Source organism: Monopterus albus, unplaced genomic scaffold (assembly GCF_001952655.1).
Source record: "Monopterus albus unplaced genomic scaffold, M_albus_1.0 scaffold58.1, whole genome shotgun sequence".
NCBI lineage: Eukaryota > Metazoa > Chordata > Actinopteri > Synbranchiformes > Synbranchidae > Monopterus > Monopterus albus.
This window is the reverse complement of record NW_018127938.1, coordinates 2,891,580-2,911,250: the sequence shown is the minus strand read 5'-3', so window position 1 is coordinate 2,911,250 and position 19,671 is coordinate 2,891,580. Positions and strand designations below refer to the sequence as shown.

General features: G+C 40.2%; 1 protein-coding gene and 1 long non-coding RNA gene across 5 annotated transcripts in view; one reads left to right on the top strand and one right to left on the bottom strand.

Annotated features, from left to right (window-relative positions):
• Positions 1-9,563: 9,563 nt before the first annotated feature.
• Positions 9,564-19,671, top strand: part of gtpbp3 (GTP binding protein 3, mitochondrial) — a 16,696-nt gene continuing 6,588 nt past the window's right edge. For 2 of the 4 annotated variants that reach the window (XM_020602910.1, XM_020602909.1), the window contains exons 1-8: positions 9,564-9,844; positions 10,183-10,454; positions 10,668-10,754; positions 12,084-12,166; positions 12,710-12,829; positions 15,591-15,663; positions 16,560-16,703; positions 18,482-18,647. In XM_020602910.1, the coding sequence (XP_020458566.1) occupies positions 9,786-9,844; positions 10,183-10,454; positions 10,668-10,754; positions 12,084-12,166; positions 12,710-12,829; positions 15,591-15,663; positions 16,560-16,703; positions 18,482-18,647 (1,004 nt within the window). In that variant the 5' untranslated portion in view covers positions 9,564-9,785. Of the gene's footprint in view, positions 9,845-9,982; positions 10,009-10,182; positions 10,455-10,667; positions 10,755-12,083; positions 12,167-12,709; positions 12,830-15,590; positions 15,664-16,559; positions 16,704-18,481; positions 18,648-19,671 lie in introns of those variants that run through there. The other 2 variants (XM_020602911.1, XM_020602912.1) reach the window with 2 other exon arrangements.
• Positions 16,617-19,671, bottom strand: part of LOC109961781 (uncharacterized) — a 15,660-nt gene continuing 12,605 nt past the window's right edge. Inside the window, exon 3 of the long non-coding RNA XR_002275174.1 lies at positions 16,617-16,701. This is a non-coding gene — a long non-coding RNA (uncharacterized LOC109961781). The remainder of the gene's footprint in view (positions 16,702-19,671) is intronic.

Below are 19,671 nucleotides of genomic sequence, written 5' to 3'. Positions count from 1 at the left end.
GGGGAACACAAAACAGTAGCTGGCTAGGGGATAAATACATACAAAAAAAAAACGGAAGAAAAAATGGCCTAGAGACTAGAACGAACTGGCAAGTGACTGAGGAGTGAAACCGGGTAATATAGTGAGCAACCTAATCAAGTGCAGCTGGTGATAAGGGAGTGAGGAACAGGTGAACGTGATTAGTGTAAATGGGCAAGAGACAGTAGGAAAGGTGAGGGAGGCCAGAGCGGCCGAGCAAACCTGACATTTTGTTCCCATATGTTGTACATTACATTTTCATAGCCCTTTAGCTTTCTCTAGAGGCTGCAGAGTGGCTAATGTGGATCAATTCCCCATGACTGAGGCTAAAAACAGCATTCTTCATGGCCATTGTACTTGTCCCGGCTTTGCTCAGCAATTACCACAAAAAAAAAAAAAATCAAATCCAGGACCAGGCAGTAGAGTTAAGGAAGATAAAGGACAGAGTGACCAAATTCACTTCAATACTACTGTTGTCGGAAGGAATGCAATATAAGTTACACACAGGGGGGTGGCTGGTTTATTGATTCTGTTTTGACAGCAGAGAATGGAGCCTCAACTCATTGATAAAGTCTCTGCCACATGTCACAGCTTCGACACAAGGCAGGAGACGAGAAACACCAGCAGCGCTTCCTCTCTGTGCTTGGAATGCGTTATGCTCCAGAGTATGCATTATCATTTTGTGCTTAGTTTGATCATCTTCATGGATATAAATGGAAAAGTGCTCCTGTGGGCATGAATGGCGATTTAGAAATCGGTTGATTAGCGGCAAAGAGGCATTATGGGTGATATGACTAAGCCATTAAAAACTTTAGAATCTAGGGCAAATGAATCACCACTGGCAAGACAAATAGTTTATCGCAACTCAGGGAGTGTTTGTAGCTTTTTAAAACATCCCACATCTAATGGTTCTGGAATTAGATATCTGATGGTTGTCTGATAATGCAGGAGGTGTGTGTGCGCGACGTGTAGGCTGGGGCATAGACTCAGAGAAGGGTGGCACATTTGAAATACATTTAAAAAGTAGTTCTATGAAATAATGACCCATACATTATTAAGAATCAAACGGTTTATTTTGTAAAAATGAGACAAACATCGTGCTTTCTTTAGTTAACGTTGGTTGACAAACATCACGTTTTGACTGTGGCAGGGGTGGCACCAGAGGTGGCCAATCAGAATCTGGGGGTGACCAGTGCCACCCCCCTGGCCAACCCTGGATCTGCCCATAACCTCAACTCAGTTTACCTGATGATACCAAGTACTAATGTGATATCACTGCTCTCCTTTTCCCAATTTTAAAATGTGCAAACTGCACTAAATGAATCTAGCCACAGGGGTTTCAAACCAGTGGCTTCTGTGCCCGTCCCAAGCCCAGATAAATAGAGAGGGTTGTGTCAGGAAGGGCATCCGGCATAAAAACGTGCCAACATGTGAATCATCAGTGTGACTAGATCATTCTCTGTGGCAACCCCTAACAGGAACAGTCAAAAGTAGAAAAAGAAGACTAAGTGAAAGTCATTTGGATAATTTTTATATAAGCTAACATAAAGTCAGGGGTTGCTGTAGAACCAAGAACTGAGTCGGCTGGGTCCACCGTGACTGAATACTGATGGCACAAACACTAATTTTGACACTGATGAAGAAACTGTATTTAATTTGTATCAGTCATATTGTGGCTGATATGCTGCTTAATAAAGTCTCAACTAGCATTGATAATGATCTAATGTATTGGATTATCTCTAATTCTCTCAAGAACATGCGGTATTGAGTTTGGGTAGTTAGGAAGAGCAGATACAGCCACCAAAAGCCAGTCACAGAAACTTGTATCATTAACAGATATCTATTAAAATTACTGCAGCACCCACTGAAGCGTTTACCATCATCTGAAAAGCTCCTACTTCACTGTAATTATCTCAATGTTAAGGCAAGCTGCCCATAATAAATATAGTGTATGTTATCCCGCTAAAGAGCCAGCTCCCTAATCTTATAGTTGCCCCAGTGATCTGCTGAGAAATGTCCCACCATCAAAAGCTGGTTCACTGAACCAGTCGGTCAGTTGTGTGTTTAACTAATCGGGTAGGTTTAGTCAAGCTCCAATGTTACTAACAGCAAGGTCACCCCACACAGAGGCAATTTTCCTCCATCACTAAGCGCTAATGGGGCTAATGCGTAGTTCAGATGGGGAAAGAAGAATGAATGAATCTGAGTGAGCCAGGCAAAGAGATTCAGAGAGAGAGGCATTAAGTTCAGAGTCATTAAGTTCAGACACAATGCTGTCATTATAGCATACTGCATTATGTTGATCAGCCGCTACATTTATGAAGCTGTGGGAGAACACAAAACCATGGTTGAGGCTTTCTTCTGCTACTCCTGTGAAAAACAGCTCTTCTTTTAGGAAGTTCATTGTGATGCCTTTTCCTGTGTGACACTGAACCTGACTAAATCTGTCTGAAGCAAAGCTGAGGTATTCTGGTAGTGAGAGCGAGAGACAGTCCGGGCTACAGATGAGTGCAGACCCCAGCTTAATACAGTTTTCTCATCCATTTTGCAGACTGTAAAGTGTTACTGATGCCAAGTGTAAAGGGTAGAGTTCAATAAGCTTACATAGATGAAAATGGACCCTTCAGAGCTGCCTCCGAAGAAACGTGCACAATCAGCTCAGAACACGGGCAAGAAAGGGGTTTGAAATCATAGTTTTAGACTGACTTGTGACACTCTTACATATTTCACACAGTGAAAGCTAAATTTATAATCTGTTGCAAATGCAAATTTTAAAAATCTACAGTACAATTAGTCCATGACACAGATTGCACTGTACTCAGTATGATACAAATTTTAATCGTGAAATGTTTTGCAATCTGCAGTGAAGGGCTAGTAGCTGTTATGAAGCATAATTACTGGAGTATTTAGGAGGGTGTACTGATGTGAGAAACTATTTGCTTGTCATACATCTCATTAGGCCCCAAACAGCAATGACACAACAAAAAACACTCAGTGTGAATTAAATTTGATCCATAAACACAGAATAAAAGTAAAAACATCATTTGAAGGATAACAGACTGAGTTCAAATCAGATCATATTACAGGGATATATGCAGACGCACAACATTTAAAGCAACAATCCATTATCATCGTGTCATTTTCAAAGTAAGAATGAATCTCACCATATAACCTAATAAACGTCTTAAATCCTAAACCTCAGTGCAGGTCACAAATGGCCTGATTTCAATAATAAAGAATCATATCAACACTAGTCTCAGAGGGAACACAAACTAACTGGTGAGACTGTTATATTGCTTTTTCTAATGATGGGTGCTTAATTAATCTTTGAAACGCTGGCCTGAGTGTTAGATCTACAAAGGAAGATGGCTGAGAGGATCAAAGTCGTTCCTATCTATAGTGGAGGGATTAGGAAAATGCGGTGGAGGCGCAGAGGCAATCGAACATCCTTCCAGTGAGGAGAATCCCTCCAGGCTTCCGCCGAAATCACCCTGACTTGCTGCTGGGCTAGCTGAGTGACACTGACACATGTAGGGGCGGTTAGGTGATATCATGGTAATCCCACCAGAGTCCTCAAACCCAATACTTCTTTCTCATGACCCATGCAAGTATAAATAAAGCGGGAGCAAGTGGTTTCAAGAAGGCAAGACTGCCACTGCTCCTTCTGATGCACATCTGACCTTTGACACTTTCCAACAGCAAATTGTTCAGCTGTAAGTTTTTTACTGGATGGAATGCATAGTCTTCAATATCAGATTAGACAATTTACCATCCCGAAGGCCGTAGTTTATATATTCACTGTCAAAAACAGCAATAGAGGAGGCACTACTTGGACCTGAATTTAACAAAAAATGGGTGATTCCTCCCAAAACAACAAACTGGCTATATTTTTTCCTTTTCTTTATTATTTTATTTTAATGAATATTTATTGGTGGGTCTTTCATTTATATTAGTTATGTACTGTTTCAAGAAAACACATGTTTTTATCACTATTATCTGTGACATATGTGTACACTGAATGATTACAGGTGTAGTGACGGAGCCGGATGTGGCTGTGGAAATTCTCCCTTGACTGATGTTTATACCCACTTTTCTCTAAGTGGTAAAAACATCTGTGTAGGGCTTTCACTACTGATACCCAAACAATACCTGATCATTTACCCTACTTTAGGAAATATAAACACAATTTTCTACAAACCCTTTTCTTCCGTTAACAAAAGGTTCTCTAATGTTAAATGCCTAAAACAACAAAATTGTGACTTCAAATCATGAAATATCTAATCAAAGAATAAGGAAGCAAGGATATGAATCTGACCGGGCATTCGGTGTCCATTTTTCAGGACTTGAGCGTTTTGGATGATATGGATTCATTTCACTCAGCTACAAAAAGTACTGTTCTGATGCATTTTAGACCATTAACACCCATTTATTATGTGCTGTGGACTCCATTTATTTGCCACAGTATTGCTTCCAGCTAATGAAATTTGTGAAATTGAACTATTCCTCATTTTGCTAACCCTCCAACCCTGTAACTTAGTGCCACATGATGACATCAGACTGCTCTTCCAGTCAACAACAACCTGCTCAGGTTACCTCCTCTAAGTGCGGTGAGGAGCGCTCATCTGCTGACAGCCTACTGCTCCCCTGCATCACTCTGCAGCAGTGCTCGCAGGGAGCACAGAGACTCTCTCTGCAGCCCGTACACAAGAAAACAACTCTGTCTCGACAGCTGAGGCTCTCTGCTCATGCTAATATTGTGATCTGCTCCAAAAATAGCCTCACATATAATTCCTGCAACAACTATGATATGGCCTATTCAAATCCCCTGTCAGTGCCGGGGGAGTGTAAACAGAAAGCATGTTTCCTTTGCTAAACTTTTTCAAAAAGGTTTATAATAGAATAATTTCCGAGGGATAATACAGGGGCAGCACTGAAAGGAAAACTGGATGTAAGGAAGTGCAGCTGAACCAAACAGCAAACACACACTAGAATAAACTGTGAACACATTCTGAGAAGGGCATCTTATTAAAATGACAAAAATGCACCTACTCTGTTATCCATTAACATGGCAACTACTTCTGAGGATATAAGGTGGAAGCAGACAGCAGCCTGCAGTAGCACACTCCAGCTATAATAATTTAGAAACCCCTGAATGTCATCATAAACTTAATAAACATTTAGCTACCAGGAATAAACTAACAGACCTCACGCATAACACAGGACTGCTGATCACAGCTCAGCAGCTGCTCTGACACTACAGCAGCAATGACCACAGCAGTCTATAGGAAAACTGTGGCTTGTGAAATAGGCTAATATACAACAGCTGACAAAAAGGTCAAAACCAGATATTAGGATGTGCCAAAATGTAGTGTAGAATTCCACAATTGTGAGAAGCCGCTGCAACATGAGCATGCAATACAGGTCAAACCCATTATCTGCAGGCCTGTAGTGTAGTCACTTGGTAATTCTGGGACGAGTCGTGGAGACAAAAGAACGGCGCCAGGTGCCTGACGGTGCGCTGCTCGTGTCGTTTCCCAACATCACGTTCACCCGTCCTCTCCGCATCGTGCAAAGCAAACATACACCGTCCACTCACCCAATACACCGGAGGAGGTTTGTGGCGGGGCAGCGCCCGGCTCCGGCCTCTCCGCATCTCCCTGCGGCTCCGGCGGTGGTCGCGCCACTGCCGGCCGCTGCCGAACCCGTGTCGGGCATGCTCTCTATCAGCGAGGAGCGACGGAAGATGAAGATGTTCTCCGGGAAAATATGCAGTGGTATCGCATCTCAGGTGGAGGGCAAAGCGCGGGGATAGTGCGAGGGTTAAATGAGTGTGAAAGTGAAATGAAGGTTGTCGGTGTCGGTGCAACAGCGGATCATCCTGGTGATACTCTAGAGCAGGATACGCGGCTAGATGGAGAGCGCTCCTCCGAAGACTATAGAGGAGGGACAAAGACGGGGAGGGCGAGGGGCGTGCGCACACACACACACACACACACACACAGTTGTACTATCTATCTTTGTGAAGACACTCATTGACATATGCAGTCCCTGGTCCCTTACCCTAATACTTAACCATCAGAACTAAATGCCTAACACTAAACCTCATTCTAACCCTAAAACCAAGGCTCAATCCCCCAAAAGGTGTTCCAGAAAGTGAAGATCATCCAAAATGCCCTCACGTTTCAAATATTTTCTCACTCTGTAGCAAATATATATATATTTGTATAGTTACTCACCAAGTAGCAAGTACAAGAACACCCATACAGCACAGATCCTAGCTGCCTAATAGTTTTATTAGGATTTAATTTATGTACGTCAGGATATATTTATTACCCTACAGTGATCTCTGGCACCAGTCTTCAAATAGAAGCCAAAAATGGAATCTGCCTGGTTAAATAAAAATAAAGCCTTTCTTATGCCTATAACATTACGGACCTTTATAGTGATCACAGAAATGCTAGGTGCTGTGCTCTTCTTCATTTATCATAGAGATTAACAGTATAGTAGCCTATGCACCTACCTTTTTTATTTTAAAACACATATCCATTCAGCATCAGGTGTATCGGGGAGGCTTCTGCAGTCCAGCAGGTAGACTCAGCGAGTGTGACTGCACCACATCCTGTCCACAAAGATTAAATAGACTATGACTTATTTATTAATGCAATATATATCTTCATAGATTAATATTTCTGTGACATTCAGGTCAAGGGACAAATAGCCTCTTCGCAGCCCACCAGACACTCCAGCTACACACTGTATATGCAGCAGCTGTGTAATATCCCTGTAATACCATTTACATCTTCAAGCTATAAACATGAAGACCTACTTTACAGGATAAGTTGTAAAATGGGCAAACAGTATTAGACCTATGCCAAAGTAAATCCACACCTGTAAGTCCTAAAAGAGTGCAGTTTTACAGCCACCTGAGATGTTGTTATACTGTGTGAGATGTGTGTTGTGTGTGTGTGTGTGTGTGTGTGTGTGTGCGTGTGTGCGTGCCAGTGCGTGGCCTGGTATTACTCCTGTTGCAACAGTATTAGCTTATTATTTTTAAGTACAGCACTGTACTGTTAATATAAAAGAAGATCTGTTAAATTACAGCACACTGACCATTTTTCCACAAAATTATAACATATTCCTAAATTACATCACTTTACTATTAATCAAATGTCCAAAGTCTCTTAAGTGCGGCTACATTTAAAGATGGTGAACTTTATCAATCTCATTCTTCTCATATAGTATTTATCAAAACAACAGCCTTGCTCTCACCTTGTATTCTTTTTTGCAATTAAAGATATTTTGGAACTCATCTCTAATATCTCTATTTCTCTCTCTCTCTCTCTCTCTCTCTCTCTCTCTCTCTCTCAGACACACAGTCAGAGGGCTACCAAGGCTGGACTGAAAGAAGTAACGTGGGTGGGCCAGCTTTGGTCTGAGATTTTGAGAATACTGACAACTAGTAAGATCCATTACAGCATTTTTCTTGACAGAAGTGCCTTTAATTGTATGTAGTGTGACTATTCCTATATGTATAACCTGCTAATATTAATTTAAGGTTTTTAAAAAGCTTTATTTGTGCATTTAAACAAATCAGTCACCTGTAAGACACTAAAAACAGCTATATAATGTATTTTATACAAGTCAGTTAACTGTAAAATGCTATGAAAAAAGTGTATACTGTATTTTTCATTAACAGTGCAAAATTACAAATTTTAGTAACAGTAAAATTATTCTTATGAAGCACAATAATTTTACAGTAAGATAATGGGAACCCTGCTGCGAGTTGATTAATGTTTTTTTAGGGGAAAGTTTTAACTGTGGTTATTGGTCTGTTTGCTCAGAAGAGATGAGGATAATTACAGCATGTATTGACTGTGCTCAGCAGCTGTGAGGTGACAGCTGTCTGTACTGTACACACACAGAAGTGTATAGCCTATAAATTATTAAATTTTCAGGTTAGGGCTCGTTCCCCGTGACCCAGGATATGCCTCTTCACATGCAATTTATGGTATCTGCTTGCCTAGCCCTTTTGGATTTTGTGTTTTACTGTGCAGCCACGTAGGCAGGCAGTGAGGTGTCCTCCTTCATGTGGTTCAAAGCTAAGAAGCACCTCATCTGCGAGTATAAATTCTGCTTACTCACCACCCTCTGGGTTGTCAGTTGCAAGGAGCTGCCGTGGGCACAGACATCGGTGCACATGTAGCCTATACTCTGTTTCTATTCTGACTGATATGCAGGATGTATGTGTGTAAAGCACAAGGCACTACAGGCTATATCACCAATATTTTAGTCAAACACAATAAAAATTGTCATAATTTAACTTTTTGAAATGTACCATTAGTAGTGCTAGTGTAAAAAAATCAGTTAACACAGACAGGACACTCAGTTGCATGTATGGGAAAACCTAATTAAAACTAATTTCACAGCTTCCTTACATTGATTTGCATGAGAGAAAAGTTTGCATTTGAAGAAGCATAATTTTTGTCATGATCTCTGTCACGGTTTTCCCAACCAATCTACTTTTTTGTAATGCTTTGGCAATAAAATGATCAGATATGGTAGGAAGAAACTGAGCTCTGTCCTGCATTATACACTGCTAGGCCACATTAAAAGTCACACTTGTATAATTGTATGCACTTCAATGTAACACTCAACATCTGTGTTTATGGAGCGCAAAATGTGTCAGTTTTTGGTGAAATTGTCATAAATGTTTAAAATCTATCATATTATTATTATTGAGGTCATAGTTAAAGGTGGTGTTGTACTGGACTACATTATGTTCAGAGGTTTTCCTAATATAAATAAAACAAAGAGTTACTGTTACATTCAATTTACTGCCTGTTTATACTGCTTATTCTTTTTATTTTGCATTGTTTGCACTGTTTGTTGCTTGTTAATACTGCTTATTTTGTTATATTACACAGCCGTATGCTGGTTTACTGTTTACTTGCCCCTTGCATGGGGATATGTACATACACATTGAGAGCCGATGTACCAGAGTCAAATTCCTCGTGTGTCCAGCACACCTGGCCAATAAAGCAGATTCTGATTCGGATTCTGAATTTCATTTGTGCAACAGAATGACCACTATTTTTGAAAAATATATTCCTCTATAATCTACCTTAAACCTAAAATAAATGCACAACTGATTCTAACTCCAAATAGTTAAAGACAAAGATCCATAGAAACAAGAAATATAAATTTTATGGCTTATCATATAAAAACTGAAATGCACTAGATCCAGTGATTAACATTTTTCCTTGTAAAAATTGCAATACGTTTATAACTGACAATTAATCGATTATCACAATTATTCATGACGGACTAATCAACTAATAGTTTCAGCTGTAATAGATCGATGAAAAACAACCGGAAAGTTAGTGACGTAGGTCGGTTGTGAAGGGCAAGGGTTGTCACACGGATCGAATTGAACGACACACAGTAGGCGGGTCTTAGTCCAGATTGACAGGTTGCAAACAAATGGGATTCCAGAAACTGCTACTAATATGGAATTTGTTAACCAATCATAATCAGCCGGGAGAAAAAAAAAGTAAATATGAACAGTGTGTTGTGAGTGAGATGTTTCAGGAGTTGAAGTAATTTTCGTCTGTTTACCAACTAATAACACCTACACAAGTTACTCTGCCATTAGCGTTCAGGGAGAAAATGTAAATAAAATGCTTTTGTCGAGGACAGAGCGTGTTCTGCATTGTCAGTGTCAATCTCCAAAATCAGCCTCACGAGAAACAGCCGGTTTAGTGTAAGTGATGCTACCATCTGTCCATCGTGGGATATTGAAAGCTGCTGTCCACACACTTAGGACAAGGTTTGCTGCAAAATTTTAACTTCCATTTCTGTTTTTATTTATTGGTAGAACTAATTCAAAAAACGCATTCCCACAAATGCCTTTTCCTTGTAGTAGGCTAAATACAGTATATACACAACAGCGAAACTGTGCTATTTAAATTGATTCAGAACAATGTCATATATGTAAGTCTACATACTGTGGATGTCCCAAACACCAGACCTTTAAAAGCAGTTAAATAAATAATCAGCTAAGTCAAATAACAGCCTACTCTGTATAGGACAACACACTAGGCTATATTGTACAGTGTAATATATAATCAGAGGTTATATTGTGCCTTATCATTTTCTTGTTCCCAGCAGAGGAGCTCCACTTAACAGAGTCATGTCCATCTGTGATGGAGTCCCTGTTGGACTGGCTGATGCTGAGACCATTTTTGCATTGTCATCAGGCCATGGCCGGTGTGGGGTGGCTGTGGTACGGGTCAGTGGTCCGGCATCAGCTACAGCACTGAGGAGTATGGCCGGGCTCACACGCAGCCTGCCTCCTCCACGCACTGCTCTGTTACGCAGCATCACAGAACCCCAGTCTAAAGAAGTGCTGGACCGTGGACTTGTGCTCTGGTTCCCAGGTACCCAAAAACAAACAATTTTGCCTTGCTGCTGTTTCAACTTACTAACCTATAAGCTAGAACTGTTCTGTGTTATCTCATCACAGTATTGGGTTTTTGTAAATATTTGAAGTTCATTCTGTGTTATCCCCTTGTAGTAGACCATTTTAAATGAAAGTATTTCTAGCATTTGCCCTTTGTACATGTGTCAGTAACTTGTGTTCATGTTATCAGCTCCTCACAGTTTCACGGGAGAGGACAGTGTGGAGTTCCACATCCACGGTGGACCTGCTGTCATTACTGCTGTCTTGCAGGCTCTAGGTAACATATAGATGTTATAATATAGTGTTAAATCTTGATATAATGCCGTATAAAACACACATGCAGTGTCACGTGCTGCACCATCATTTTGCAGGGTGTTTATGGTATGTTTGTCTTCATAGCTTTGACTCCCCAAAGTCAAAGCCTTCATCAAAATTTTGAACACAGTATCTGGTCAAGTCATTTTACTATCCATCATTGTGGCTTAGAAGAGAAAACCTACACATGCATTCTTATTCCTGTGATACTGCTTATAATGTGTATGCCGACCTCAGTCACACGTGAAGACAGGTGTTTCTTTTCACTGATGTTTAATGTGGTTTTCCTTTATGCCTAACACCAAACACCGTAGAACTAACAAACAAGGTAAATACAACGGAAATAAACAACCGCGTCACTTCACATCACATAGACATGGTGCAACAATAAATTCATAAACAAAAATGAGACCTACCACTTTGGCTTGCTTGTGAGCAAAGGCTGGTAGTAAAACTCAAACATAAACTTCTTAAATTAATGTATTAAGTGTCCTTTTCTCTGCTGCTAGTCTTCTCTCTCGTCGAAGGACCGGAAGTAGCACAGCGGGAACAGTAGTTCCAACAAAATAAAACTTATGGGACTAATTGTATTCAAAACAAAACTATATCAATATACAAAAACAAATACCATTCATAATGTTGCATAGGAAATACAGAACACATAAACAATATGTGCAACTGCATAAACCTATCCGCTGCATAACAATGACCTTCACAGGATACACAGAAAACTGCACAGACTCCACAACAGCAGCTACAATGTGCCTTTGCAAGTGTATCTTCTGTGACTTACAGGTAATATTTTTACTGCAGTTCGGCCTTTGGCCATATAGAGGGAAGCATTGTATAAAGCAAAAAGGGGCACAATAGCTTGTTACCAGTTAATGTAAGATTATCACTAATTAGAAATGGGTGAATATTTGTTCCCATATGTTTTTTAAACTAAAAGAAGGATTTTGACAGTGTTGGTGAGATTGTAACCAGCCAGTAAAATAGATAATGTATATTTTGCTAACATAAACTACTTTAACAGATCATGGCTTTTTTCCCAGATGGTTTCCATGCTCACTATTGTTTGATCCTGATGAGAATTAAAATGATTGAGAAAACAATGGACATGTAACCTCTTTAACCTGCACAGTTGTGCCTGTTTCCACTGCAAAGGACCCCCAAGTGACACAATCATCTTGTTTTTGATCCTCGTCTGTTTGCATGTGTGTGCTTTGTGTACGTTATGCGTGCCCTCCTTGTGCCTCATGTTTGTATGCTGTGTTGTGTGTGTGTTTCTCAGGAAGCATGCCTGGCATGAGGCCTGCTGAAGCTGGGGAGTTCACGCGGAGGGCCTTTCAAGCAGAGAAGCTAGGTTTAACAGAGGTAGGTCATGAATCAGATCCGCGAAGATTTGTGAACTAAGAGTTTTAATTATACATGGTAAATATGGAATAAACAGGATCAGAAATTAACTGGGATTTCAAGTTAATGAAATACCCTTTTACATTCCCCTTTTACACCCCTTTGCACATTTTTGTCATTGGTTTGTCAAACTTATATGCATGAATGCAGCTCCAGGGCTCCTGTAGATCTTTTTTCCCCACACTGCAGCCTTAAGCATTAGTCATGGACTGTTTGGAGTACATTTTAGCAGTAAATACACTAAAATGACCATGTATTTATCAACAGGCAAATGTGTTTTTACAATTCAGTAAAATGAAAGAACATTAAACATTATAGACTGATATAATCCATTCTGCAAATAAGACAAACACGTGAATGGCAAAAATGTTTGAGTCGTACAGCTACTTGGGATTATTTGGTTGCAATGAAAGGATATTTGAATATAGATGTTAGTGTATAATAAAGTAAGGTGCAGTCAGTGCTTCAGTTGTATTGTAGTAACTTTAATGATGCTCTTTGAAGGTAGAAGGGCTTGGGGATCTGATCCATGCAGAGACCGAGGCCCAGCGGAGGCAGGCTCTCAGGCAGATGTCAGGAGACCTGGGTCGCCTTTATCAGGACTGGAGCCACAAACTGAAACGGGTAGGTTGACCAGTAGCACAGAGACCTGTGGTGGCACCAGGCAGTCAGACATGCACAGAGACCAGTGTTTTTCAGCCGGATCGTTTTGTGTAATGTTATGGGGTCAGATTTGAAGCTGTTACTTGAGTCTGGTCTCAAATCAGATCACTTGCACTTTTCTTAAATGTTATCTCTGATGCTATACAGTGCAAGGTGTAAGATAAGTTGAATGTTAGAAGAATGTACATTTCCGCTTCTCAAACACTCTGCTTGTGTTTTCATCATGACCTGGAAACACTTGATTTACTCTGGTCTTCTTCCAAGCACAACATTTGGTCTTGACCACTGTTGGACTCAAGCTGGGATAGATGTTGTCTTTGAAGTGATAGGTGAACAAAAACCATGATCATGGTTTGAAAAGCCATCTTCTGTCCAATTTTCTATTAGCTTGACAGTAGGAACAAGCCAGCCTCCTGCAGGTCTCCCTGAAGAGACTTTATTCATATTCATGTTTAATATCTCTCAGAAGACAGAGTTTTGGAAACAGCCAGTCTTGTGCTGTGCTGCAGGTCTAGCCTCAGTAGTTTCACTCTCAAGCAATGCGTTCTTTTGCACTGCACCATTGACGGATTGACTTAGGGGAATTTTAGGCTTCCTGTTTTCATGCTGCTGTAGATGTTATAGGCGTTTTTTTCTTTTTTTTTTTTTCCCATGACTGAGAACCAAAAAAATGAACAAGCAGTAAATAATGAATAAATAAAACAGAACAAGAAAATGCAGTTGCATCAAAAGAAGAAAGAGAATGAATAGCATTTAGTTTGACTCTGAAAAGGGAAGCTCATTTTGGATTTAAGAGGCAGAATGGATCCGGTTGGTGACCTCTGGGCAGCACCTCTGCAACTCTCTTTAGAAAGGTTTTCTCACTACAAACAAGTGTTCTGTGTAATTCTTTACCGTCTTGGCATCAGAACTGAGTCACTACTGCTGTGAGACCTTGTTGAGCTGTTAATTTGGACTTTCCTGAGGAAAGCCACTAGAAAGCAATCTCAGTCGCAACTGTTTGTTTTGAACAGGAAGTTTTACAAAGCTCTCCTCTATTGTAGTGTCCTGCTGTTCCACTGTCACTAAAGAGACACCCATTTAATGTTTTTTTCCCCACCTCTGAGCATCTGGTTTTGCATTGTTTTAGATGAATTAAAGATAAATTCTACCAAGCTGCAATATATCAGTCAACTAAGACATGCAACACAATCAGCACATTGATATATTCTGTATAGCGGTATTGTTTTTGTTATCTATACAAAATCCTGTATACTGTACATATAGTTGTCAGAAAGTTGATTCAGTCTTGATGTTAAGATAAATTAGAGTGGAGGAAGAATGCATGCGACTGTAAAATTCACCCTTGGAGTTTATCGTCTTTCTGCTACTACATGGATTTTTCTGAGGAAGAGAATAGCAGTGTTTCTGCTTTGCAGCCATTTTGATTATGTTATCCCTTATTTACAACAAATGCTTACAGAGGTTGACTTTTTTTGTCCAATTGTGTTGAGATGGTTCAGAGCAGTAGGTCATTGACCACAGGTGAATATTTCAGCTCAGTGGATGTAAACCAAATCCTTAATGTGAAGTGCTCTGGAGAATGTACAGCAGTGATCCTGCAACACACTGGCATGAGATCTAATCAGCCAGTCCAGGTGCTCTCCCTTGAGAAACTCTGTTCAGCTGCTTGTCAGCAGCTTTCTTAGAACAGTTCCTAGAATCAATTTAAATGTGCCTTTATTTTGTATTTAGATTTCTGGGAACCCAGTTAATCAGAGGTGTATCATCTATGTGATGCTAGGGGTCAAACCCCCAGTTAACACTCAAACAATGCCGTTTTATTGACCGTTGGCTTCCCACTTTTGTGAATGGATTTAAGTATGGGAATGTGATGCTTCCTGTTTTTGAACAGCTCTGCTGTTATTATTTTTATTTTCCACAATGTCAGGCTCAACACTGATTGGTGCTGTGGTGGAAACACTGAAGCTTAACATCAGATGAAGCAATTTGAAATTGGATTGTATTGTCTAATGTTGACATACACTAGATACATATGCACTGTAAAATATTTGGGTGAACACTGATAAAAAGAAAAACCAAAGCCTGAAGACCATAACAGAAAAGATCAACTTCAGACAGTGTGTGAAATACCTCATCACTAATATGGGCTCTAATGCCGTGTTTAGTAAACCACCTCCAAAACAAAGCAGACCTGTGTCAAATGATAGATAAGTTGTAATGTACAATTACCCACCTGAAACATCCCACAGTATGTGTCTTGAAATAAGAGGACATGTTAGTGAAAATACTATAAAATAAGTTTAAAACCATGAAGAATTATATTTGACTAAAAGTGAAGGTGTAGTCAGTCATTTTTATTTATGCTTTTACTTGTTTGTTAGTGATATTAGGGACTTTTTCCTTATGCTTTTGATTGGTTTATGTGCTTGAATGTTAAATGAATAAGTTTACCTATATTTAAGTATTACTAGTGGCACATTAATATTGCATATGCATGTTAGCAGCTATAAGACTAACAAGATATATGATACTTTTGCTGATGACTGTTACGTTTTCTGTGCTGCTTACCTTTAAACATTTCAACACAAAGAGAAAATAATTTGCTCAATATTTGAGGTCCCTCGAAACATTTGATTTTGGTGTTTTTGAGGTCTACTGTGTTGATTAAGTGGTCTGCAAACTGATTCCATCTCTCCTTCCTGTTTTTCCTGCCTTACAGTGTCTGGCTCATGTCGAGGCCTTCATCGACTTTAGTGAGGATGAACTCATTGAGGACGGGGTCTTAACCCAAGGTTTGTATGCACTTTGTCCTCTGTGCTGGAGAAAAATAACAAGGCAGTCATTCCTGGGTCTTTACAGGGAGATGAGGGGGTACTGAGGGCCCTGTTCCTCCCTAAAGAGAGAGGATCCTGGCTGGCTTTCCTGTTTGGATCTTCAGCTGGCCATCGTGTTAGATTTCTGCACTGCAGGTAGAAGCCATATACATCACACTGCTCAGAAAACAGCTTCCTTTAAGGAAGTGAGGAGAGGAGGCCACAGGGGCAGTAGAGCCATTCCTCTTGCCTTTCAAGGTGTCCGGCAATTTCACTCACAGGAATAGTGCTGTCAGCAGCGCTTTCTACAGCCTAACTGTTGTGCCCAGGTTTCTCATGCTCTCAGTGCATGTCAGGGTGACTCTGTACGTGTGGGTGTGCACGTGTGTGAGGGATGCCCCCTCCTCGAGTCTGCTACTGGCAGAGCTGTGTCAGAAAGCCTCAGATGTGGTGAAGGTGGGACACAATAAAGCCTGGGAACTAGTGTTTGTTTTGGTGGCACAGAATGTTGGCTCCTGCCTCAGAGCTGCAAATAATTGTAGACTGAGGTCCAAAATTAGAAAACCTGGCATTAATATTTCATTATCTGTCAGTTTCTTTCTCTCTGTCAGATAGGAGCTTTAAGAAGTTGAATTTATTCACTTTAAGAACAATGACTTATTGTTAATGCCTTTTATTGTCAAAAGCATTTTTTCGCTTTAGTCATATGCAGAAAGAGAGAGGTCCATGACCCATTTTTGGTCTAGACAAAGTGTGTCACACACCTTCAAAGGACAGAAATTCCTTTTACAAGGCCATTAAATTGAACATGAAACCTTCTTCACATCCTGTTCCCTTCTGTCCTCTGTCTTTCTCTCCCTCTCACTGCCCAACAGTGGACAAGTCGGTGTGTGATTTACAAGCAGACATAGAACGACACCTAAAGGATGAGAGGCGGGGCGAGCGGCTACGCAGCGGAGTCCAGGTGGTCATTGCAGGAGCTACCAATGCAGGGAAAAGCAGCCTCCTCAACACAATCTGTAAGAGAATTAAGAAAGCCTGCACATGCTGAAGGGATTCAGATTAAAATATGACTTCTGAATAGACTTTTCTGTTGAATATTACAGCTGGTGAAGGAAGAAACATTTGTCACATCATTAGCAGCATAGACTCAAAATTTTATGAAATGTGTATGATTCATTGAAATGCACAGAAACTGATAGGAACTGGAGCTTTCAATCTAAAGACACAATCTTCTTCAGCAGATGGAGTTCACCCAGTTATTGTGAAATGGTAAATGTTCAAGTTTCCATATATGTAAGCACTGTAGGGTTATAGGAGGGAAAACCCCAGCTGCTGAGCTTCTAATGGACCTTATGGCGAGATCTAAACTTCTGCTTCCAGGGCACTTTGTTTTCCTAAATGTTACTGTTACAGGAGTTTTTCACGTAAAAGACAGGAAGGTCAACTGCATCTGTCCACTTTGTTGTACAAATTATATTAATCTCTTCATAGTGCAGCAGTATAATTTAATAATGATATAATCATCTAGGCACACAATCAATATTTAGCTTTTTTCAATACTGATTCTGGCTGTGAACCAGATGGCATTAATATTACATTCACGGGGGCGACTATGCTTCAGTGGGTAGAGCAGTCGTCTCCCAACCGGAGGTTTGAATCTCTTTGCCTGCAGTCCACGTGTCAAAGTCAAGTTGCCCCTGATGGTTAGAGCCATTGGTTGAGTTGGCGCCGCAGATGGCTGCCTCGGTTCTGTACCGGAAACAAATTCCTTGTGTGTAACATACTTGGCCAATAAAGGTGATTATCCTTATCCTCATTCTGCAGTAAATTGAAACTGATAATTAGCAATGACGAGGTGAAGACATGCATACACAAACACTCAATATTGTCCACATATAATATTCTGGTGTTTCAATATTCATTGTAAATCAGTTCTACTCACATTTTAAGTTTAATTTCAATGTCAACCTAATGAAACCCTTGTTAATTAATGCATAAGGTTATGTTCGTTTATGCTGTTGCATCCTGAAAACCTTTTTGAATCAGTTTATAAAAGCTATCAAGAGTTGAGGTTTGCCAGGGGCTCATCACAGCTTCCTATCAGAATAATAGGTATATTCATCAAACTGTAGATAAAATCTCGTCATGCTTTCCTGGTCTGATTAGTCTTCCCTGTGGCCAGCGCTCACAGCCAGACAGCACAGACGAGTGATTATAAGCTAGCAGCATTATGTGACGTGGGTTACAGGAGGATGATGAACCCAGTTCCTGAATGAAGGAATAATGACTGGAAATTTCCCCTGTTGTGTTTGGATACTGCAGAACTTTAGTAGATATAGAGTTCACACATGCTTGTTAATGCGCTTTCAAGCAGTTTACACATCAGTGGTGGAAGAAGTGCACAGATCCCTTCCTTAAAGCTACAGTATGTCATTTCAAATAGCACAAGAATGAAATTCTAAATCAACCCACTTTGCTCCACTCGGGAAACCCTCTCCCAATAAATTAGTCACCATAACACTATTTACTCCTGTTTTTCTAATATTTGCAAAAAATCTACAATGTCCAATTGTTTAGGGAAATAATTTATCCTGTGACCTGTGACTTTTGCTTAATATTCACATTTTCAGTCAGAATGAATGGCCTTGGGATTGACACCGTACACTGGTTCTGAAGTCTAAGTTCTGAGACGTGGACTAACACACTGTTTGCTTTGGTCTTTTTATGAGATTGTTGACATAAAGAAAAACATAAAATAACACCAGTCTTATCCTTTAAACCTTTTTTAAACCAGGCCAGCGGCCAGCTGCTATTGTGTCTCCCATTGCTGGGACCACCAGGGATGTAGTGGAGACAGCCCTGGACATCGGTGGCTTCCCTGTCCTCTTAACTGACACAGCCGGCCTCAGAGACAGCCCAGACCTGGTGGAGAGAGAGGGGGTCCGCCGTGCACGGGAAAGGTAGGGAGGGGATGTAAAAAAAAAAAAAAAAAAAGCCCATACGATTTCATAATTTTTTTCCAAAATGTAGACACAGCAGATCTGATCGATGCCTACTGGCGGCCACAAAAGCTAATGTACTAAGCAGCCGGTACGGTCCAGATCACCCCAGAACACCAACAATCTTAAGAAATGAAAGCTGGCATTACAAGTGCTTGATTTGAGGATACAGGATAGCAGTACAGGACAATAGAACATGCAGAGTACAGTAACTGTTCACGTGTATATGATACAACACAGAACAAATGAGTCGGGGGAGTAATGGAATTTCTTCGTGAAAACAAAGAAAGGAAGGAATAAGTCGCAGTTTTCCCCTGCACACTGTGCAGTATTTTTGTCATGTCTATGTAACCTCCGCAGTTTATATTATTGCTGAGTCATGGATATAAATACATGGGACAAACACTCCGAGGAGTAAAAAATAAAATGCAACAACTGTAAAATTGAAACAGTTCTAACCTTAAAAAATGGCAATGCATTACGTATAGTAAATATTAATGTTTACCTGACACCGTGTGGTGATGACAGTTGGCTGAAAGACTTGCTGCAGTAAATATTCGGTGTAAATTATAGCGGTTTACAAAGACAACATGTCAAGTGTTTCCTAAAGTACTTGTGTTTTGGCAGGTGGAAAGAATATGACAAACCAATTAGGTGTTAAATAATTTCACTGAAACTATTATACTATATGACATTATATTTAATTTCAAAGATTTATTTATAAAAATATGACCTGTCAAGAGTGTTTGGAGACTCACAGGAGCATCAGATGTAAAAACATCAGTTAAAAGTCAGATGAAAAATTGATTACAAAATTTTCAAGGCAGAAATTCTGTCGTTCCTTTACTGCTTGTCAAGTTATCTGGGTGACTTTGCGGCTATAGGAAGGGTGGGCACTGTGTATCTTATAGGGAGCCTTCTGTGCAGGGAGCAGGTCAGAGGTTTGTGACCTAGGTCACTACAGGAAGGACGTGGTAAGTACAAG